This window comes from Gossypium hirsutum, chromosome A08 (assembly GCF_007990345.1).
Source record: "Gossypium hirsutum isolate 1008001.06 chromosome A08, Gossypium_hirsutum_v2.1, whole genome shotgun sequence".
NCBI lineage: Eukaryota > Viridiplantae > Streptophyta > Magnoliopsida > Malvales > Malvaceae > Gossypium > Gossypium hirsutum.
The window spans coordinates 124,308,651-124,332,271 of record NC_053431.1 but is presented as its reverse complement, the minus strand read 5'-3'; the positions used below and the strand labels follow the sequence as shown (position 1 = coordinate 124,332,271).

General features: G+C 32.7%; 4 protein-coding genes across 5 annotated transcripts; 1 reads left to right on the top strand and 3 right to left on the bottom strand.

Annotated features, from left to right (window-relative positions):
- Positions 1 to 666: 666 nt before the first annotated feature.
- On the bottom strand, positions 667 to 5,448 carry LOC107940261 (probable arabinosyltransferase ARAD1). Its single transcript, XM_016873705.2, has 9 exons — positions 4,910 to 5,448; positions 4,587 to 4,760; positions 3,644 to 3,801; positions 3,408 to 3,555; positions 2,838 to 2,953; positions 2,625 to 2,763; positions 2,288 to 2,398; positions 1,659 to 1,727; positions 667 to 1,045 (listed from the first exon to the last, which is right to left on the bottom strand). Exons 1-9 carry the CDS (start codon positions 5,402 to 5,404, stop codon positions 917 to 919), a joined length of 1,539 nt encoding a protein of 512 aa, XP_016729194.2. The 5' UTR covers positions 5,405 to 5,448; the 3' UTR covers positions 667 to 916.
- Positions 5,449 to 7,159: 1,711 nt separating this feature from the next.
- On the bottom strand, positions 7,160 to 10,280 carry LOC107940253 (TOM1-like protein 1). Of its 2 annotated transcripts, none has more exons than XM_016873699.2 (4): positions 10,076 to 10,280; positions 8,697 to 9,248; positions 8,099 to 8,362; positions 7,160 to 7,857 (listed from the first exon to the last, which is right to left on the bottom strand). In XM_016873699.2, the coding sequence occupies exons 2-4, from the start codon at positions 9,213 to 9,215 to the stop codon at positions 7,435 to 7,437; spliced, it is 1,206 nt and encodes a 401-aa protein (XP_016729188.2). In that variant the 5' UTR covers positions 9,216 to 9,248; positions 10,076 to 10,280; the 3' UTR covers positions 7,160 to 7,434. The 2 variants fall into 2 exon arrangements, with proteins under 2 accessions (XP_016729188.2, XP_040931112.1); XM_041075178.1 differs by lacking the exon at positions 10,076 to 10,280 and adding an exon at positions 9,812 to 9,939.
- A 3,927-nt stretch (positions 10,281 to 14,207) lies between these two features.
- On the bottom strand, positions 14,208 to 17,766 carry LOC107940251 (heat stress transcription factor A-1e). Its single transcript, XM_016873696.2, has 3 exons — positions 17,288 to 17,766; positions 14,567 to 15,853; positions 14,208 to 14,370 (listed from the first exon to the last, which is right to left on the bottom strand). Exons 1-2 carry the CDS (start codon positions 17,534 to 17,536, stop codon positions 14,591 to 14,593), a joined length of 1,512 nt encoding a protein of 503 aa, XP_016729185.1. The 5' UTR covers positions 17,537 to 17,766; the 3' UTR covers positions 14,208 to 14,370; positions 14,567 to 14,590.
- Positions 17,767 to 18,974: 1,208 nt separating this feature from the next.
- LOC107940256 (histone acetyltransferase MCC1) lies at positions 18,975 to 22,724 on the top strand. The gene is made up of 6 exons (XM_016873700.2): positions 18,975 to 19,315; positions 20,108 to 20,318; positions 20,410 to 20,554; positions 20,798 to 20,897; positions 21,012 to 21,240; positions 22,386 to 22,724. The coding sequence occupies exons 2-6, from the start codon at positions 20,131 to 20,133 to the stop codon at positions 22,555 to 22,557; spliced, it is 834 nt and encodes a 277-aa protein (XP_016729189.2). The 5' UTR covers positions 18,975 to 19,315; positions 20,108 to 20,130; the 3' UTR covers positions 22,558 to 22,724.
- The last annotated feature ends 897 nt before the right edge of the window (positions 22,725 to 23,621 follow it).

Genomic DNA, 23,621 nt, shown 5'->3' with positions numbered 1-23,621 from the left:
CATTCTCAGATCGGTTAAATTAAAACCAAACCAACAAAGAAAAATGTAAGGACCCCCAAATAACTTGACAAATTGGGCACAACTTCTATCTTAAAACTTTAAGCAATGCCCCTAATCTCTCTACCACTTAGTGTCAGGTGAGAACTCACAAGCTTTCATCATCAGTATTGCTTATCCTGATCTCGTCTTCTGGGGTTTCACTCATTGAGGTTTCATCCAACTGTCAAACCTCCCCTTACTACTCTTCACTTCAAAAGCTGAAACAGCAGGTGGCTGTTGTTGCCCCCAATTTCAAGGGTTAACCTGTCTTTTTATTATTAAAGGATTAAACCTCATTTATATTGAAAAGATTCGGACTAAAATGATAAATTTTTATTTTACTAAAATTATGTGAGAAATGAAATATATATATAAATATTGCTACGAAATGTAAGTGTCTAAATTGCAATCTTTTTTTCCCAATTACCTAAAATGAACCTTTTGAAAGTTTGATCACCATTTATGTAGTTTACCTTTTTTTATAAATATCTTTTTATGTAATTTTTTTGTGATTGTATCATTATCTAGTATAATAACAAATTGACACATAAAGAAAGATTATTATCAAGTACACTACTAGTAAAAAGTAATATTTTTACGAGCAAAGCTAAAATAAAGTTAAAATAATGACATTCAAAATCATTAGTATTGTATTATAATTAGTGATACTAATATGAAAATGATTGATTTTTAATTACAAATATGATATTTCAATGAATGACTTAATCACATGCATTTATATTGTATATATATTCATCCCTCTATTCGTGCAACAATTTACAATGAACAAAAGCCAAAATGTTACTTTGGGTAATCAAAAAGGTGTTCTTGCAAACTCAGGTTCATGATTCTAACAACAGCCACAAAATGAGATCAATCAATTGATAGGATTGGAATGGGTACTGTTGGATCGCCTGCAATCACAAGTGCAGACACTTCTTGATTCTTTAACCACGCGTTGGGATCTCCGAGTATGAAGCTTGATGTTCACCAATTTACCAGCCATCTGTTGCAAACAAGAAATGCAAGGTAAATCACAAGTTCAAAAACTTGTTAATCATTTGAACATTACATTTTCATGTATTACCACCAGCTTTTACAAGGAAGATGACTCTAATGAGAAACACAATTACTCTCTCAATAGATTCATAGCCATAAAAAAAATAAAAAAATAAAAAAAATAAAAAACTAAAACTAGCATGCAGCATGCATAGGCAATGTCATCATTCTTATGATACATGCATGTCTGTTAGTAACATAATCCAACATCTAATAAGTTTCTACACCCATCTTCTTTTATTGTTTTCCTATCTTTTTATCCTATTCTATTTCTGTTCTCAATTTTCAAGCATTAACAGTCCTGCCTGATACTAAAAGGATCATCTCTGTACAAGCAAAACCAATTTCAACGACCTATGTAACGATGTGGTAATGAAACTGAGATAACTACTAATGAGGTGGCACCACTATTGCCATCAAGGAGAATTTCCCTTCTAAATTAGTTTTTCCAACAGAAACAATTGTATACTCGGAGCAATAAGATTCAGCATTATTTCTCAAATATGGCAACCAAAGATACAAATATAGGCTAAAATTTTAGTGAAAAGAAAGTAGCAAACCATTCGCCAAACTAGATCTTCCGGCCCCAAGGGTTGAGCTGGATTAGAGTAAACGAAATGCCTTGAGTACTGGACAAATGAGTAAGTCAAATTAGCATCATGAAAGATGGTATTAGCTAACAATATTCTCCAAAGTTTCTTTCTTTCAGATTATTCTCCTGAATGAAAAGATAAAGGTTAAGCAGGAAATTAAAAATGTACAACCCAATTATTAATGAAACTTATGCCTCGTTTGGTTGTTTAGTGTATTAACTCAAGGAAAAGCTTAATTATTACATGAATATTAAAATAACCTGTTATAACATAAAGAATAGTTTGTACAAATTTAAACTTGAAAATAGAAGGATGAGTAAAACTAGTAAAAAAAATAAAACCTTCTCAAAATAAGTAAAAAAAATTCCCTTCCCTTAGATGAAAACAAGTCATGTGAGTAGCTAAATATTACCAAATGAAATTAAATTCTTGCTAACTCATATAAAATCCTAAAGGCCTCTCACCTGGTACCAGCAAAATTGTTAAGACATAAAGAGATCATTATGCAAAATAGAACAGGTTGCTAAAACTTTATCCTTAGATACAAGCATGGACAATGGGGATTTTTTTTTCCATCTAACTTTGCAAACACAAACCTCGGCAAGGTTCCTCCTCATTTCTCTTATCTGAGTAGAACTAATGCTCGTTAAGTATCTTAGAATCCAACCAGGTTGCACAGCATCAGTTGAAGAAATAAATACAGCCATCTGCATGAAAAGAAACAAAAAATAGACAATAAAAAATAAGTGACTTACTAGCTATTATGTGTATATGAACTCCATTTTATTCTTTGATTGCAGCTTAATCAGCAAAAGTAGTGAAGTTCTATTTTTAGGCAGTCATTGAACAAAATGTAGAAAGCACCCTCAAGGTAGCCAAGATGCATCAAGGGAAAGGAAGTGACAACTCAAGCAAAGGAAAAAGCACGCATACCTTCCTATAATCAAGTATTCCTTCAAAAGGGAGCTCCAATTCATCACTAATAATAACAGGTATACACCCACTGACAATAGCATCAAACAATCTAGCAGAGGAGGGAGTGTCACCAGCTGGATTTAAACAAAATATAGACCTGATAACAGAGGAGAAAAATCACAGCATTAAGGAGGATATATAACACCCTGAAAAAGAATCAGCTTATCTTACCTGCGCATCCCCTTCTGAGCAGCAGCTTTTCCTCCCTCCCCAGCAGTTCCCTCCTCTATGACTACATCCTTGGCACCTGTTAGTTCTGCACCAATTTTAGCACGTATCTTTCCTCCCTGAGAAAGAAAAATTACAAAATAAGCAGCCAAGAGATCAAATGAAAAACATTATTCATGCGTGTAAGACTGACAGAGAGTAAAGGCAATGTTGGAGAGAAAACATGTAATGCTACTTTGAAGTCAACCATTAAAATATCTAGGTGGGATTCAAAGAAAAGGCCCGAGAAGGCATCTTCTTCTGTTTAAAAAGGATAACTTAACACTCCATTCAAATTCATAAAAATTCTAAAACACATAGGCACATCTTCCTCCTCTCTTCCGTCCACCTTCCCTTTCTTGTTAAACCATTCTAGTATTTGAGGGGGGGACAAGTTGGCAAAACTCTGGAAACCTCTTGGAGAAGCATGTATATTATTGACAAGCCCAAAATGAGCCATTCTTTCATTATAGAAAATTCAGTGAAAATGCAAAAAATCAAAGGCTTTTTTAATAAGACAGTTGAAACCCTCACAGCATTTCTTTTAAGTCGTCCGCGGAAGAAAAGCAGTGCTGTTCTCTTTGATTCACTTTCCAATAAGCATTTTGCATCACATAAATCAACATTTGGTACATAAGGGAGAATGAGGTCCTTCTCCAGTGAAACTTGCCCCGGTTTGTACCTAGAATGTTGAAGTATTTCGTTTTCAAAAGCTGAAATGACTAGTAATGTTGAAAGTTCTATCTCATCTGCAAGAGTCATATATTTACCAATTCCCTGTGGAGTCCATGTCTGGTAAAAGCCAAATTGCATTTTTCACATATCTGCGAACTGACTTAAAGGACCATGGATGATGAATGGGAAATATGTGATCCCTTCCTTCAGATCGTTTCCATGCAGGTTGATCTGTCACCCATTTCAGGGCTTCCTGAAACCAAAAGGAAACAAAATCCTTGAATAGGCAAATTCTAAAACTTACACATTTGTTCAAATAAAACATTAAACAAGTTATTGAAGGGAAACCATGCACTGTTTTGTGCAATATATGTGCCCCAAAAACTTTTCAATCAGAGAAAATGGAATTAAAAAGGATAACATAATTCATGAAACACAAACCAAAACTAAGACAAGACAAACCAATCAACACCTTAATACAAATTGGATCTCAAAAGTTGAGTTTAGTGACAGCAAAAAGAAGAAAGTCAAGCAGAAACTAGCTAAATTATTAATAAACTCAATCTAGAACTTGAAATGCACAGGAATTGACCCAATTATAAATTTATTTGCTTGCCCTACTAAGTACTACCTATGTTGCTCGGACTCGGGTGTGAGTATGTGTTGGGCATGGGTATGGTCAAATTTTCCAAGTTTTTCTACTTTTTTGAAGTATGCTTGAAAGTCACATCCCTGTAGGGCACAAGTGTTGGAAACAGGTACTTCACCAAACACAAAGAGCTAGTGCAACATAAATCACTACCTCCTTTGAAAAGAATGACTCCATAAAATGCATTTACCTAAATTATAATAATTGATAAACCCGAATAACTCAACAAGTGCATGACACAGCAATAAACAGTCGCACACACTTACCGTAGACACAAAAAGTAATCAACAGAATAGGAGTGAAATCAAGCTCGTATTCTAAACATTCTAAAACAGGGTAACAAGCAAATGTAGAAACAAATATTATAAAACCAGGAAACGCACTCACACCCTATATAACGCCTTGCATTGTTGTTTCTCCAATAAGAAAAAGCTAATCGTGGTGAAAAACGGCACATAAAATAAATCCGCCTCCTCCTGCTTAACAACTCTCACAACATTCTTCAATAGCCTTTCGGATTCAGGAGCAATCAAATCCGCCCAAAGCCAATAATCAATAGAATGCTGCAACACCAAGAAAGAAAAGCCAATTTGAAAAAATATATATAAAACAATTTGTCAACTTTGCTAACCAAATCGAGAATCTTCAATTCACTTCAACTCGCTACTTATCATATAGAGATATATTTCCTATTAAAATGAAATGATCTCACCTGTTCGATTAAACGGTGAACGGGGCTGCCATTGGAAGTAAGATTAGAAGTTTCTCGATAAGTATTCCGAAAAAACCAAAGCAAATCGTAGGTGAACTTGCTCGGCATTTCGTAAACGTAAACCCTAACCGGCATGGACATCGGGTAGTACGGATCGCCACGCAACCACTCCATTTCCTTGACGAACTTCCTCTCGTCGAGCCTCCTGACGTCATGATCGATCACGGAACCCACCGTATCGTCGGAAGAGGCGGGGATTTTGGGAGCCTTGTGAGCGAGGAAGTGCTCGAGGGAGGCGACGAACGAGGTTTCGGGACGTACGGACGGATGCCGATAGGGAACGGTGACGGCGGCGGTGGTGGTGGTGGTGGTGGAGGAGGGAGAAAAGAGGAAGAAGAAGAAGAAAGAGAGAGCGAGGATAGTGACGGCGAATAAGAGAATAACTGGGGATTTGGATCTCGTTAAGATCGACGACGGCATTTGCTTCGCTCTCATTTTCAGTGTATTAGAGGAACCGTGTCAGTGGAGGATAGTGTAGAGATCTGAGTGTTTTAATCGATATAATTTTTTAATCTAATTATGGTTTTAGTCCCTCTAAGTCCAACTTGATGACATTGCTGCCATTAAAGTAAGTGTTAATTACATAGATATCCCCAAACTATGACACACATTCTAAATTGACTCAAAAACTTCAAAACAATCAAATTACATCATCAAACTATTGATGTTATATTCCTTTAATTATTAAAACCATTCATTTTAATCATTACATGATATGTCAAATCTTACGTGTCATAATTTAAATAATAATTTTAAAAAAAGTAAAATATTACGTATAACTTTTAAAAATAAAAACTAAAACTGAAGTAAAACCGAAAAAAAAGTGAGTAAGCAATAAAGCTTTTATAAAAGTTACGAAAACCTTAAAACCCAATATTTTTACAATATACATTTTTCTTTAGCCTTTTCATTTTAAACTATGCCACATAAAATTTGACATATCATTTAAAGGTTAAATTGATAATTTCAATAATGCAATGACCTTATTGATACAGCTGAATAGTTCGGGAAGTAATTAAAATATTTTAATATTTAAGAAGTAATTTAAAATGAAGATATTGTTTGAGGATGTAGGGCACGATTAACTCTAGAAGTAATAATGTGAACATTAAGCATTCATTTTATATGCAAAATTATTCCGGTTAAATATGGCTTTCATGTTACTTTGATTGTGTGAATTGAATAGCAATAAAAGAAATTCAACATAGTAGAAAGACTAAAACTATAATTAAACTTTAGTCTTATTTTGGCTTTAGTCCCTCTAGAACCTTAGTTGTGTTCCCTAGACTTTATTTAAATCTTCTACTTTTATAATATTATTAGAATACTCAAATTGATGCAATAGAATTTATTATTATTCAATCTCATAATTAAGACTATATAAAAATTCAATCAATCATATTCTATCAATAAATGTTATCACTTAATTGCTACAATTAACCATGTTATTAATTTGAACCTACTAATAATATTATAAAAATAAAGTATTAAATTACGTCAAATTAAAATAGTTCATCCCAAAAATAGAAGGATTGAACCTCATATTTTAGCATAGTGGAAGGACTAAAATCATAATTAATTTTTTATTTTATATTTATAATAATATTTAAATAGAATAATTGCATTGTTAACGAGGCATTGACATTCTTGGTTAAGACGAAAACCTTTGATATTTATGTACTTAAGTTCGAGTGTCATCATGTGCAAGTGAGATCTCATCAAATGTGCATGCTATGCATGTATTTTTGTCGCGGACTGTTAGTATAATTTAAATTTTACTATTGAATTTAGAAGAACTCAAATTTGTGAGACTAAAAGCTCACATAATCCTACATTATAATTATTTAGACATGCATTTGCATTTTTATTATACTTGTCTATATATTATGAAATTTTAATACATGGATCAATACAAATTGGTGTTCATTTAGTCCCTCAAATTTTGTAAATTTATAAATAAATATGATGAAAAAATAGTACTGTAACCCCCAAAAAATCATAATTTATTTTGAACCCTAGAATAATTTTGTAGCTTTGTCGTTACTTGGGGCTGAAAACTTGATCTACACTGGACTAGATTAGACTAAAGATCACAAACTTAAATCATACACCAACACCCAAATAATTAAATCAAAAACTTGATCTAAAAACCTCATCAAAATGTAGTTATTTTCGTTGTGTAACCCAATATCCATAATTCCATATAAATATATAAAATGGAAGGACATAAATAAAGCAGCAATGAGCAAAGAGCCAGTCATGTCATCAAACCACCAATATGACAGCCAAGTAAGCAAATCCAAGCATGTATTACTTACACATAACGTTCTGGAACAATCAAAGGTAGCATGCGAAAGAAAAAGTCCGCAATCCCGTCCCGAGTTTCCTATTCCAGTCTTTTTCTATGCTTACAATGGCCCGGCACGGGCCTTGTGTTGTAAATTGTGAATGGTATTGAATAGCAGTCAGAATGTGATTAGATCATCTTTTGGTCCTTGTTGCTTCTTTGAATCTTGACCCCCTCCGGATGAACCTCCACCTTTCTTACCGAAAATCATTTCATCGAGATCATCCATCATGTCATCATTGCTTCCACCGTGAGTCCCGTGTCGTGTACCTGCTGGTTTTCGGATCAAGGCATCTTCTTTCGGATGACGGGGAGAATCATCAGGCTCAACAGCCACTGGAATCATAGCAGGTTCCGGCTCACGTCGAACTGCTGATGGCTCATTCAATTCTTCATACTTTGAGAGAGCTTTCTGGATCTCATCGTTCACATTCAAAGCTTCAAAAAGCAAGGCCTCGTTATCTCCAGCAGTGTCAATGATTCTTAGAATAGTGGATTGGGACTGTCGACATTGCTGGACAAGTGTAGTTGTCAAGTCATCCTGCCAACAAAACAACGAAAATTACTTAAGATTCAACGAGTTTAAAAAAGGCTCACTACATGTAACATCGTTCTAAAACATTCGTTGATAAAGGAATAGGTAGACAAAACACATTAACAACTCATAAGAGCCAAGACTCGAATTTTTAAAGGCATGTTACTCGGCACCACCAGAAGGAAGAATACTTCATTCCTAATTTATGAAGTTAGAAACTATATAGAGCATAAAAAGACAATAATACCTCGAGAGCATCTTGTTGTGGTGATGAGGATAACACAGTTGAAAGAAGCTCAATGCTATTTCTTGCTACATCAAATGCTTCCTTAGTTTGTTCAGCGGTAAAGGCTCGGGGAGGAGTGTCATGCTGAAGCTGCATGTCATGTTGAAACTGATTTGCAAGACTAGCATCCACTTCAGCTGCAGAAACTGAGCGAGGGGGGGTAAAAATAGGTGCCAAACTCTCATTGTCACGTCCAGGAAAGCGAATACCCCTTGATTTTAAACTCTACAAAGGAAAAAAGGATCATTCAACAGAATCTCACTAGTCATCAAAAGATAAAGATACAGGTTCATCTTAGTAGCAACATTGCACCGTGTGTTTGGATTCAATTGTTCAAAAAATTCCCCATCTCATGATTTTATGAGGATTTGCAGGATAAATAAACAACAATTCCAAGACTGTACCAGCAAGCGTATAAATTTAATGAATAGAACTAAAGCTCCACGACTTTCAATCAGAAACACCATCATGGGAAAACAAGTAAATAAAACCAAATAATTGTTTTTCACAACTTATTTCAACAACAGTAGAAAATGATATAGAAAATATACGTTTTTACCTTGTAAGTCTCTTCATAAACAGGCAAATAGCGGAGCTCACTGGTTGACTCCCCCCAGGCTTCAATAAGCATCAAAGCTTTGTTTCGATTATTAACAACAGTCTGTGGATCATCAATAAGCTTAACCATCTCATCAAGAACTCTCTCAGCTGCTACCTCGGAAAATGCCTTCTCGCAATTCTTGACACAAGTTTCAAGCAACACCAATGACAAGTATTGAACCCTAGGGTTCTTCAACATTATCTTTCGTTTTATGCCACGAATCAGTTCAACACTGCTAATTTTTTCATGGTTGATCATGTCACAGATATCGAGATTCAAGGCCCAGTCAGGCTCATCAAGGGCCTCTGAGGTGGCATCGTCGACAAGCTTATCAGCAGGGTTCGGGCCTTGGAAGAGCTCTTTCACTTTAAAGCTAACTGAGCTCATGCCAGCACTCATCTTTCTTCCCACCTCGGCTCCTTCCGTCTTCAGGAGCTCACCAAAGGCAGAAACTTTGTCCATCAAATTCTTGTCCATTTTCACCAAACCTTCAAAACAAAAATCTATATCCTGAAAAAACATCCAAACAAAAAAAAATTAAAATGGAGAAACGCAAAGAAATAATGACATCCATCCTAGGGTCAGAATCTTTTAACATAAAATTTCTTCCTAGTAATCTTCCATGGTAAATATAAACACCCAAAAGCCTCAAAATTACATAAATGTTAGAAATAACCAAACAGGAATAACTATGATTTTCCTCCATCATCATTAATCAGAACAATCAAATATCTGGTTTTCTTTTCAATGTTCATCCCTAGTAAGTTCCAGCAGAACTTGATTCAAATCTAAAATTTATATAGCATTAAAATACTTCAAACACAAAAATGAGTAAAACCCCAATTCCCCAATCTTCAGGAGAGAAAAAAAAACTCAGTTTTCAAAATATTAACTTCAAAACCTCCAAAAATTGAACAAGTTACTGATTAAAGAAACAAAAGAACAAATACCTAATTCAAAGCAAAATAACTCAAGAGTTTAAAAACAAATATCAATTTCTCCCTTCCTATTTTAGCAGCAATTTAGAACACAGATACAAGTGCATGAGTACATAAACTAAAAAAACTCCAAACCTTTAAAACCTTAAAAAAAAATCTAAACTTGGATCAGATTACCAGAAAACTAGTTAAAGGGCTTGCTTAACTACTAATAATTATAAGGAAAAAATTGTAAAAAAAAAATCAGGTTCATTAAGTCAACTGCTGGGTCAGCTAAACCTAGATTCTAAATACTTCAAAATAAAAATCAGGAAAAAAAATCATAAATTACATAAAAATGTAATGAAAATTAAAAATTAAAAATTAAAATAATATAACAGAGACCATGAATTGATTTACCTTTGGAAATTGAAATCAAACTGTAAAGTTGACTTTTTGATCTTTCATTGGAGTTTCAGACTCGGTCTTTCTTCATATACGACGCAAAAAGGCACGTTTTTTTATTTTATTTTATTAAACTTCTTTTTCTTTTTGCTTTTTTGTTAAGTAAAATAATAAATATAGCGTATATGTGAAGGTTATTGCCGTGATTCCATTTGTCAATGAAAAAGAAAGTAAACGGCACCGTACCACTTTTTTATAAATGCAGCTTCTTGGCGTCTTCTATCATTTTCTTTTTCTATTAAAAGGTAGGATATTAGGATGTATTTATTCTATGTTTGAAGGCATAATAATTCATGTTTAAATAAAAGCTATTTTAGTTTTTAATTAAATTTATCATATTTTTTAGTTATTAAATTTACATTTTTTATTAAATCATCTTAAAATGAATAAAAAAATATTTTTTTATTTTTTAATATGATATAAAAATGAATTGCTACTTGAATGATATACTCATTTATCGGCCTCTTTCTTATTTTGATCTATCTGGAACTCATTTTGCTAAAGGTTTGGCTCAAAAGGATTGGAAGGTAGAGGTGTTCGTAAACCAGGTAGGCCTAGGTTGATATTAACATATTTTATATTTCTCCAAGTTCGGCCCGACTTAAAATATAGACTTAAAATTTTGTCCAAATCCGCCTATAATTTATAAATAGCTAACCTAAACTCATTTTAAACCTGTCCGTATTATTTTTTAAATATATATATTTATATTATTTTAAAATTAGTACTTAATGATTTTATATATTTTTTATTTATTAAAATATTATATTTAGTAAATTAAATAATTTTTATTGTTTATATTGTAGTAGTATTATATATTATTATAGATTTCATTTTTATGTATTATAAATTATATAATTTATAAAAAAATAACATAATATAAAGTATTACAAACTTAAAAGCGGGTCAATTCGAACCTTGAATATTCAAGCTCGAATTCAAATTATATTTTAAATTGATCTAATTTTTTATCTTAATCTATTTTTTAAACTTAATATTTTTATTTAAATCATCTCAAAATTTAACGGATCGTTCAATTTTGGACAAATAACTCAGAAAGTACTTGTTACAAGTTAAGTGGAATTACTTTTTCCACTCTAGGGTAGTTTAAGGTGATTCCAGATTCAACTATCAACCCAGCAGAGTGAGAATTTATTGAGCCTGAAAAGTTAGTAGGATAGGATTGTTTTCTCGTTTCCTTCCTTTGAATCCTCCTGCTATTGAACAAAGACTATTTTGTTTAGAAGAAAAAAAGAGGTTAGGCAATAGCCACTGTCAGCTTCAACTTGGTAGCCCCTCTCCTAGCATAGGAGCACCACCAGCATGCACCAACTCTTGAAACAAAGTTTGGCCAAAACTGGTAATGATGAATAGTTAGGCCGGTCCAAAAATTCGTTTAAAAAGTAAAATGATTTGAGTAAAATATAGATAAAAAATAGATTTTGGCACAAAAACAAGGTCATCTAAAAATGGGTCAAATCTCAAGTAAGGCTTTTTTGGCTAGGGCTTAAGCTCGACTTAGCAAAAAGACAAAAAAAAATTATTGTGTTCTTGTTGTTTTGTTACTATTTTCTTATTATTTTTTCACTATTTTATTATCATTTTACTATTATGCTATTATTATTGTTCCTGATTTAGAGCCATTTGTTTGTTAGTTTATATCTATCTTAATATTATTTAAATATAAATAAGTCAGAGAGTACCCCAAGCATTCCTCCAGACTTTTACTGATACAAGTTCATTTCTACCCATATATCTTGTGAGTTGTATAAATACAAGTCTGTCTGCAATGCTTCCAATGACTAGAAACTATCTTCAATGACTATAACGGTAACAAATTTTTCCCTTGTTATATATACACATCAAGAATACTTCAAGATATAAGAGATGACCATTCAAGCATAGAAATCAAGAAAAAAAACATTCAATTCTTTATTTTCTTTATTTTCTCTTGTACATACTCATTTAGAATTTATTTTAATATATTTTCTAACTCTCAAATCTTTGCGTTTAGAGCTTCAATTTGCAAACACACACCTATAGAAGTTCATTATTAATTTACTCATCTTCTCCTTCTGTAAAGAGCATATTTAAGGTTTTTGAGGTATAAAACCTTAAGTAGATTGTAAATAGTTTCTAATTGAGCCAAAAAGTTAGAGGGTTTTAGTTAAGTCGTAAAAATTCGGGAAATTTCTATCTTAGCCTCGTGAAAAAGATATGCATTGTAAGTCTTACACATTTTCTTTGAAAGGTAATAATTCAAGTATAGTAAATTGGAAAATCATTGATTGAAGTATATCAAGATATTAAATGTAGGCAATTGAGGTCGAACCATTATAAATCGAATTGTCCAAACTTTTCATCCCTTTCCTTGTCATTTAAAAAAGTTAGTAGAAAATTTTAAAATATCAATATATCTCCTCTTGGTATTTTTAAGCCTAATAATTAGTATCAGAGCTAATTCTCCATCAAATGTTTCACCATTGAGAGAGACGATGGAGGTAAAATATCAAATTTAAAAAATGACATTTGAGTCAAGGTCAACAACTTTGCAAAACAGTCATTTCTTCATATATCCTCCACTCCTAAATGAGAAAATCACTCAAATTGAAAAGTAAGGATGAAATTTTTTTGTCCAAACCTTTTATTATGGTGCAAATGACAAGACAAACGCTCAATCCAACTATAAGGCCATGCACACACACCCCTTTGTGGCATGAGTAATAGAAATTTTCAACAAAATTTCCTTATGTAGATATGGGATAGACTAGGGAAAATCTATGTAGTTAAGAAGGAAGAAAAGGAGATTAAGAAGACTTGTGAGAAAGAAAGCTGAACTAGTGGCAAGCAAATCAAAGATGAACAATCAAGTGAAAGTCACCGATCAAATTCAAAGGTGATATGTTTCATGGCTCTTAAAGAGCAAGAGATATCTTTTAATTCACATGGTTTAAACTCATAGTCTTTTGATAAACTACAAAATACTTTTAGTGAATAAATATTAAAATTTGAGACAGTGAATTCCAAACACAAGAAAATGATTTCAAAATTTAAAGTTGAAATTAATTTTCTTTTGAAAACAAAAATTGATTTGGAAAGCTCAAATGAAAAATTGAAAATAAAATTTGAGGTTTCCAAAAATAAATGAGTTGGAAAATGAAATTTGATAGCTTGAAGAAAGAAAAAGCATTTATTTTAAACTCAGCAAAAATGGAAAAATGTGAAATTGTCATTTTTAGAACCATACATTACATACTTGTCCAATAAAAAAAATCCAATATAAAATTAAATAAGTATGAGTTCTTAAGGTTCAAAGGACCCAAAACAATTTGAGTACCAAAATGCAAGTAATTATCTGTTGTAGTATTGTTGAAGCCAAAATATTTAGATGCTCTTAGCTCAGAAAAATGAAAAATGGGAAAACCACTACTTCATTGAAAAAAATGATTAAATTAGTTCCCTATTGAAGTTTTGTTTCTAAGCATGTTTTGGAATGGAATTTATGAATATTATTGATATCATGTTTAGAGATATCCATTGATTTTAATATGATCATGCTTGAAATTTTTCTTAAGATGCCTGTTATAACATGTTATATTCATGTGCACATCTTAGAAAAAGCATGCAAAGCTTAATAATTTTGTTGTTATATATATATGTGCAAAGTAAAATTGTAATATCCAAAAAAGGAAAAATAAAGGTTAAATCTCCAGACAATTGAATCTCACTTAAAATCATTTGAAAGGATTATATATTTACTCAACACGTAAGTTTTTTTTTTACACAATATAAGTTGAAACTCAAACACACACATTACACTACCACATAGACAAACCTACAAATTGAACCTTGGTCTCGGATATAAATGAACTCATTTCAGCCAATGAGCCTACTATTCAAGTTTTACTCAACATATATGTAATCGGATCATTTCTAAACATGTACCGAAAATAAGAATTTCAAGAAAAATAAACCCGAATAACTAGTAATAGCGGGCAAGTGAGGGCCATGCGAAAAGATCCTTCTTCCTAGAATTCATCTACGGGTAAAACAGGTGCAAAAGACAACATATTTGTAAGATGATAAGTAAAGTCGAGAAACATCATACATATGTATTTGGATAACCATTTCCAATGCATTTATGTTATTGGTACATGTAGTAACACCAAAAATAACCCCTTTCAACAACAAACCATTTCTCTTTGAATTAAAAAGCTTTTCTTGACTGCATCATAGATCATCATCAACCTCTGCAAAAACCATACCAAACTGTAAAACTCAAAAACTGATGATAGCTTCTCTTAACAATGCGCTCATTGCAGATTAAAAATGGCAATAAATATCAAAATGTTAAAACAAAGAGCGTTTCCTTGTTATCTACTGATTCAGGATAGTACTATGTTTGTAACGACTACTTTAAAATGGTTGAAAAGTTCAAAAATTTACCTCACGCATATGATTTGTGGGACGTCACCTGGTCTGGCCATTTGATGAAAGAAGGCCCATTTGCTCGGTAAGATGGTTCATATGATGAATTCCATCCCAACCGCTCTCTTGCCTTACCGGTGCTTGCTGTTGTTCCAGGTTTGCACCATTTTCAAGTGAGCTTGAACTAATTTCATCGGTGTCCCCGGTGAGAGGGCTTGTTGCAAGAAACTTCTCCCAAAAAACGTCATTAATTGCTGGAAGTTCAGGAGATCCATTGAGCAAGATGTCCATATCATGATCGGCAGAAAAATCATCAGTTTCTACAGGCATTGTACCATCCAAAACGTCTAATAGTGGATCAAGATACTCCGCACTGCCTCTCTCAGATCCTGCCAAACTTCTGTCAGTAAGTCCAACTGTGCCATCAGGCATAGTTCCTTGCATTTGAGAAACATTTGGAATAACTCCATGTTTCTGAGATTTATGCTCATTTATCCGAGAAATTTGATCTGCATTAGTATGATCGGATGTTAAATGAGCAGCAGCTGACAGACAAGTGTCAGGAAAACCTGATTCCGCTTGCAGATAAGATCGCGCAGAAGCTGGTTGGACTTCTGAAAGTGTCACACCTGAAATCCGACTGGACGAGCTCCTGCTGTCCGGTGCATTGGAAGGAGGAACACCATCAATCAAGAATGAACCCGAATTATTTATCGAAGGGTCCAACCTAGGTGATGTATTCATCTTCATTATCTGGTGCAGCATCGCCTTCGCTGCCTCATTCAGTGAAGGCTGGAACTTTACAATCTGCCCTTTAGCAGATACGGCACCATTTTCACCAGCTAAATTTTCTTCATCCTGCCTGGGGAGTCTCCTCTTCTTGTTTGCTCCAGTAATGCGCCTGTTGCTTTCATTTTGCTGCTGTACAAGCTGGCCTAAGAAACTCGGACTTTGCATGGCCTTGGCAAGAAAAGACATCATTTGCTGCTGCCTCTGCTCCATCACCTGTACACGCTGGCCAACAGTTTGCAACTGGCTATCCGTTGTTTGCTGCTGCTGCCTCAACCTAACAAGTTCCTGCATGAGAACATTCTTGTCCCTCTTAAGTCTTTCAACCTCCTCTTCGAGACCAAACTTCCCGACCTCAATGCAAGCTCCAACAGATGAGTTCTGAACTTGAGGTTGCTGATTACTCTGGACGTTAGGAGGTTTCCGCCTGCTGATAGTTTTCAATAGATGTTTCTGACCTCGTAGGAACCCCTCATTAGCGAATTCCCAGCGGTCAGGGTCAACTTTTCTAAAACCCTAAAGGAAAAAAGTTATGATAATCAACTACACAATTTATTCTATATATTTACCGAACTGAATTTAGCAAACCCCGCATATGATAAAGTAGGATTGAAGTTTAATATCTAATTGAATCAGATATCATCTGTCTTGGTAGAACCCGAATGCCTGACCACAATCAATTAGTAATTACATGCATATACTTAAACCTGCAGATAACAAACACAATTACAGTTTGATGAGTTCATCAGCTCAAGAAAAAGAAAATAGGTCGGGGAACTTCAATATCTAAAGTCGACCCTCTCAATGAATAACATTTCAAATTACAATCCACAGCAGCAGCCTACGAATTCTACTCTCACCATCAGACCTTTGTTCACTTGTTGGTCAAAAAGATTTTTTTTTTAAAAATCTGAACAAAATTTAGGTTATGAAGCACTTCGTCTTGACTTTCTCTTTAAGCAAACACATGTAGTTAGATCACATGACGAGCAAAATAAGAATCGAGACTGACTCAAAAATGTCACAGATTGTAAAATACATCTGCAGAGTTTATATAGGATTTTAGATGAAAATATTAATAATGGCATTCAGGATTTGTTTTATAAACATGAAGCTGGTACAAATAACACACATGAATGCTAAACTAGACATTTCAGCTGATACAGAAGCAAAAAGGGGGGAAAGCAAAGGACGGCACAAAGAATTTAAGTGAAACATCCAAGATAATGTTTCTTGAAAAAGAAACGAGGCAAGATGCTAGTATCTGAAATTTGCACAGAGGATTGCATACTGAATCTCTAAATGAAAAGTCTGTCACTAAATCAAAGCATGCTACATGGATTCATTAACCCAAACAATAACAAAACATCCAAAGGCGCATCAGCAGATCTCATTGGCAGCAAATCTCATTTCAAAATCGTCAAATTTGGCCAGACAAATTGAGATCCTTAGCTCCTTCAATCCTTTCGGCTGAAAAGATTTGTGTCGGACCCCAAATCATATACACAAACATTCAGTTCTTCGTTTTTATATATCTCAATTCTTTTCAATCAATCATTTGCACGCCATTGATGATCAGATATAATACCACGAACTACAACCATTAAAGAGCTACTCAGTTATTGTAAATAGATTCAAGTTTATTGTCACTCAACAGCATAACCAGCATATTACAGCGGGAATTCGCACTAATTTCAGCAAAACCAATATCACCATTCATAATCCAACATCCAAAGGGTTCTTTTTTTTCTTTTTTTTTTAAAGCAAAACAAACTAGACCCAGAACGTCGAAGAAAATCAAACAACAAATTTGCGTTAAAATTCCAAGCAGGACTATATAACCTAAAGCTAACGCCCAAATACTATCGAAATGTATAAAAATCGATATTTATTTAAAAACAAATAAGAAGAAAAAGAAAATGAATAAAAAGGAAAAAAAGAAATACCCACATATGTATTGAGCTGCCTGACAAAGCTGGAGAAGTTATTGTGCTTAAAATACTTGGGCAAAAGATCCCTAGCAAACTCCGGCACTTTCCAGACAACAAAACTGTTATTACCGCTACTCCACGACACGACGGAGTCGGTCGATGGGTCATTCACCACATCGTAGGTTTTGCTGAGAAAAGGGGGCACGGTGTTGCCGTTGGCAGTGGCCGCCGCGTTCGCCGCTGATATTGAATCATGAAGAGAATCCATTACAGGATTTTAGTGATAAGAAAAATTAAGGAAAAGAGTTTTCGAAGAAAATAAATATGGATTTGAAGATCAGCGAGTGAGTGAATTTGCCATGGCAAGAGCTAAGATTTGAAAGAGTAAAAGCTAAGGAAGGGTTTTAGGCTTCTATGGTGCTTTTTATAGATTTGATTATTTACATGAAGAAATGAAATGAAATTAAAAAAAATAAAGAAAAAAAGACCGACTTAACACGTAACTATTTGTAAAACCATATATATAAAATATAAAATTAATTACAACTTTTGTTGGTAGGTCTTTGTTTAAAATTTTTAATTGTCTGATTTTATATTTTTAAATAATTAAATAAAATATATATTAGAAATTCAATCAATCTTAAATATAATTAAAATAAAATTAATTAAATAAAATATATCTTTATAAACGGTTAATCCCAACTCATGTTAGTCCCGCATATTTGTTAAAAAATATTTATTATTTAATTTAATATTTAATAGTTTTATATATTTTTATTTATTATAATTTTTATATATAGTCATTTTTAATTTTTTTAATATTTACATTATAGTAGTATTATATATTATTATAGATTCAATTTTTATTTTTATGTGTTATAAATTACATTATTTATAAAGAATAGCATAAAACATTGTAAACTTTTAAAATTGGGTTAGGCTGGGCTGAGTTCGAGACTTAAATGTTCAAGGTCGAGCTCGATCCATCTTTTAAACATGCCTAATTTTTTTATCCAAATTCATTTTTCGGGTTTGATATTTTTCTCCAAACACTCTCAAATTTTAAATGGACCTTCGGGTCTAGACAAATAGTCCGATCATGAATAGATCTAACTGTAGATGAATATATTATTTTTATAAAAATAATATAGAATATTAAAATATTATTATTTTTCTATATCGATAATTTATAATCTATCTATAATCTATAAAAACAATATATATTATTTGAATATGATTTAAAATTGCCTTTTCGTTATTTGAAAACTTCGACTAAAATTCAAGCAGTGATGTTCAACGAAACTATGACAAAATTCAAATATGCTTTTCGAAAGGAAAAACTTATACCATTACAAATGATGTAGTTAAAAAGAAAAACTTATGAAGAGATTAATAGTGTTTATAATAAATATGAATTGTCTTTGATTTCTTATACCATTATATTTGAATATAGAAACTCATTTGGTCATATATATTTGAATTTAGACACTCATTTGTTCAAGTTTATTCTTAATGTAATCATCGGATTGGCTATTAATGTTACGTCAATATAAACTCCCGATTTTAATGCAGAGATATCAACTTAGAGTAACGAAAAGTACCAACTAAATTAAAAAAAAAATTAAGGACAAATTAGATACTTTAAACAAGTTGAGAAGGTTAAAATAATATTAACCCAACAATAAAAAAAATAGCTGGGGAAATGTTTTCACTTAGAAATGTAATAAATAATTTTTATATTTTTCCGAAAATAGCCTTATCTTCCACATTGAGTTTTGTTTAGCTTAAGAATCAGATTAAGAATCTATTCATTTACTTTGATTACTACACTTCTAATTAATCAACAATCATCAATTTATTCCCAAGAAAGAAAACACAAATCATCACCAATAAGACAAAAGCCCGTGTCTGGTCTCAAGTCGTATGTTTCTCTGCCGTTTCCTTTTCCCCCCTTCACTGATCAACAAATAAAACCTTTCTTTTAAACCCTTTGATTTCCCACGATCCCCTTCTAATTCGATCTTTGTTTTAGCTTGAGATTCTCCAGGTATGGTAGCTTTACCCTTTTCTCCACAAAATTTTCAATAGTTTTGTTTGTAATTTTGCTATTCTGCATTTAAGGTCTTTGTTCTTTGGATTCTTTTTTTATTTTTTTTATTTTGCCTATTTGGGTTGATTTCCAACTTGGTTTTCAATAATTTATCCTTTTGTTTATTGGTTTTGTTAGTTTTTTAGTGTATTTAGAATTCTGGGTTTTTGCTTCATTTAAATGTTAAAGCTTTCTTTATTGATATTCAATTGGATAGTAGAATTCTGGGTTTATTTTAGGTGAAAGGGGTGAAAAAAAGCTGGGTTTAAATGTTAAACCTTGTTATTGGTTTCTTTGTTTTCTTATGGAAATAGGTAAAAGAAAGTGAATCTTAGTATGTTTTTGAAGCTTTATTTTAGGTGTAGTTTGTTCTTTGCTACTTGCTGTTGGTTTATTAATTTGTTTATAAAAGAAAATGCAGGTGATAAAGAAGTGAAATCATTGATGTTGCTTTTAAAAGAAAAAAACCTTTTTTAATTTTTAATTCTTCAAAAATATGATTTGGTACAGTTAAAATAAAGAACAGAATAGCAAAAGTAATAATGTTGTAATTGGAAAGCTGTTACATAGTTTTCTTTGAAGTTCTCTAATGATGTAAAGAAGGGTATAATGGCTATAAAATGAAGGGACCTTTAGTTTCTGGGTCATGTCCACGAGTTGTGGTTTTGTGTGTTTTCAGCTTGGTGTCGGGTTTATATGACATTAGAAGGAACTAATAGAATGTGGAATTTTGTGTCGGTTTTCATTCAGGTGCTGCATGGAGATTGTGGCTGATGCTGCATAAATGGAAGCAGGAATTCCTTTACAACTTCAAATCTATCACATATTTTTTGGGGATTAATTATACGTCCTTGATGGTGAACCCAAGAATCCAACATCGTCCTACCATCTGCTATAGGCCTATAAAGCCATCTGATTTAGAGACCTTAGAACGAATCCACAGTGACGTATTTCCTATTAGGTAAGAAGTGTATTGGTTTTTCTATCGAGGTTCTTTGGTAAAGAGTATTTCTTGTTCTTGCATCTTCAAGGAAGGGTATTGTTCTCTTCAGGTATGAGTCTGAGTTTTTCCAAAGTGTCGTGAATGGGTGTGATATTGTGTCATGGGCAGCTGTTGATCGCAGTCGACCTGATGGTCAAAGTGATGAGCTTATCGGATTTGTTACTGCAAGAATCATCTTGGCAAAGGATAGTGAGGTGTTTTATCTATGTGCCTATGTGTATATAATGCATTAATGATCTTTGCTTGGTGGTTGGATTTTTACTTAAGCAGGGTTTAAAATGTTTGAATAAGTAGTAACCATTTGGTATAATAATTAATTGTTGTCATTCAACATGTAGGTTCTGTTTTCAGGTCTTAAATATTTTCTTCAATTTTCGTTTATAATGAACTATTTGAATGGTTCATGCAATTCATTTTGACTAACATATACCATGCAGATAGCGGATTTGCTCAGGTATGACTCATCAAGGGTGGATCAAACATTAGTGTATATTCTGACACTCGGAGTTGTAGATGCATACAGAAATCTCGGTATAGGTAGGAGCATTTTCATCTAATAACGGTTCTTCTTCATCATTTCCTTTTTCCATTTTTCTTTTTAAATGAAATCTTCAGCCTATGACCAAAGTTTGCTTGGTATTTGATCAACAGCTACAGCACTTATACGAGAAGTTATTAAATATGCTTCGAGCATCCCAGTGTGCCGTGCAGTTTATTTGCATGTGATTTCTTATAATAATCCAGCCATTCATTTATACACAAAGATGTCGTTCAATTGCGTACGGAGGTTGCATGGATTTTACTTGATCAATGGTCAGCATTATGATTCATATTTGTTCGTTTATTACGTAAATGGTGGACATTCTCCTTGCTCACCATTGTAAGTCTCAAATATACCTTTTAAATTACATGTTACTATATAAAAAAATAAGCTTTTTACCCTTACTTTCTCATCTTTCATTATAACTACTATTATGAGGAGTACATAGCTATTTAGAGGGCAGGACATAAACCAGAGAAAAGAGATCGTTACAACTTGAGCAGGCAAATATTTAGGGCCATGCTCGACTTTCTGTAATAATTGGGTCATACACAGATTCAACTTGACTGACAGATTGTCGGGAAGTGCAGTGAAAATAGGTTCCCACTAGGCTTCCAAAACAAAGCTTAACAAGCATATGGCTTGTGCGGTACGGTGGATGATTTTTGCACCAATACCGTTATTAAAGTTCCAATTATCATTGCATCCTTTAGGAGTAACAAATATGATTCAGTCTGTACGGTATTGCCAGGACTGAATGTGTTATCTTAATCTATGAATTTCAAACCAGACAGCTATTCTTTGTTCTTCGCATTCTATTAGGCTGCACCCAAAGTTTGTTTATGACTCCGATCATAACATAGCATACCCTATTATAGTTTTCACGATCAGTAAAAACTAAAAGTTTAGCTTTTAAGACCGTAAATGCTTTTTTTTTTTTAAGAAATACGAAAGCAATAGTTGAGGAAGTCATTCTGTTGATTCTCATCCTTTCTTTCCTTCGAATTTATTGTGGTCCAAGTGGAATATGGTTGTGGCATTTTTATGGGGTTCTTATGTTGGAAATAGTACTATGCTTAAAGATTAAATGACTGCCATGATTGAGACTGCATGTTTTTAATTTTAAACAATCTAGTAATAATGAAACCTTAAACTTGAACCTTTTAGTTTAAGATATTTACCTTTTATTCATGAGGTCCGGTTCAAATTACACTCGTAGTCTGTTTTATTACCAAATAGTTTGATTGCAAGTTCGAGACTATTGCTAGAAGAAAGAATAGTTTATGAGAATTTTCCTGCAGGTAATGAAGCCATTGAACTAGCATTGTACCTTTCATGTCCCTTGAAAGTTGAAAGTGTTCGAGAATTGGTTATCTTTTGTCCATTATGTTTCAATCCGACGTATTGCCTTTTGTGTCCCGAACACCATCTGGCTCTGCAAAGTTTTTTTAGTGAAATAACTGATTTAAAACTGTATTCTGCAGAGAGCTCGTCACAGTTATTGTTCGTTGCATGAAGACCGGTCTCAAGTCCGTTGCTGCTAAGCTGATGATGGCGAAAGTGAAATGGCCTAAAGGTAACGAAACCCGGGGTCCTGTACTAACTCAAAATAAGAGAATGACAAATATCGAGTGTTCCGGGTTAGAGTATGTTTAATAAGTGTTGTAGTTGTGGTTCGAGACATTAAAAAAATAGCAGAGTTGATACCACAATCCAAAGAACAGAAGAATATTCAATGACTGATCTATAGTCTCCCCCTGTGCCCCTTTATCTGTTAATGTTTCCTAAAGAAATAAAAAGAAATGGAGAAAATTGTTTGTTTATATCTTTACTATTTGTTGTGTGTTGATTTTATTGTCTGCAAAAAGAAATGGTCAAAGTATTTTAGAGGTCTTACTTCTCATGATCACTTCAAATTTGTCCCTGTTGTTAGTGATCAATTCAAATTAGTCCATGTAGTGTAAAAGGTGGCAACTTAGTCCCTTTAGACTTTAAAATATTTTAATTGAGTCCTTAAAGTATTAATAATGTATCAATCAGGCACTTCTGTTAGCTGAGATGTTAAATAATAATTCGAAAAAAGTTGAGAATATACACTAGTTATGAGTCTCGTATCATTAAATGAGTTGAATAAATTGAAGATTAAATTATAACATGATTTGTGATTACTATTTGATTTAATAGTTTTCCCTACATTAGGAGAAAGAAATAGTAGTTAGATAAAATAAATTATTCAGAATGATTTATCATTATTTAGATATTGTAGAAAGTAATTTGAATTAAAAATTTAAGAAAATAATTAACTTTTTTACAACTTTAACTCTCAGATACATTTATTGACTTGATGAGAATAATCAAGTGTAACAATATTTTCTCTTTGTAAAAATTATAACTTTAATAGTAAATAATACTAAAATATTTTTTACAATTAATTTTTATTTAAATTATTTCATTATATAGCACCAATCAAAACATTATTTGAACCCAAATTATTCTTAGAAGAGGTGAATACCCAACCAATAGGCCACAATTTAAAATTCTCAAACAATATTATTAAAATAAAAATTATTGAAATTTAAAATATAATAAATCGTTTAAAGTTATTATTCGTAAACATTTACATAATTTAATAATTTCAGCCTTTTCAACATAAAACTTTAAACTTTAATCTTTGAAAATTTTATAATTCTCCTAAATAAAATTTCTGACTTCGCTCTATT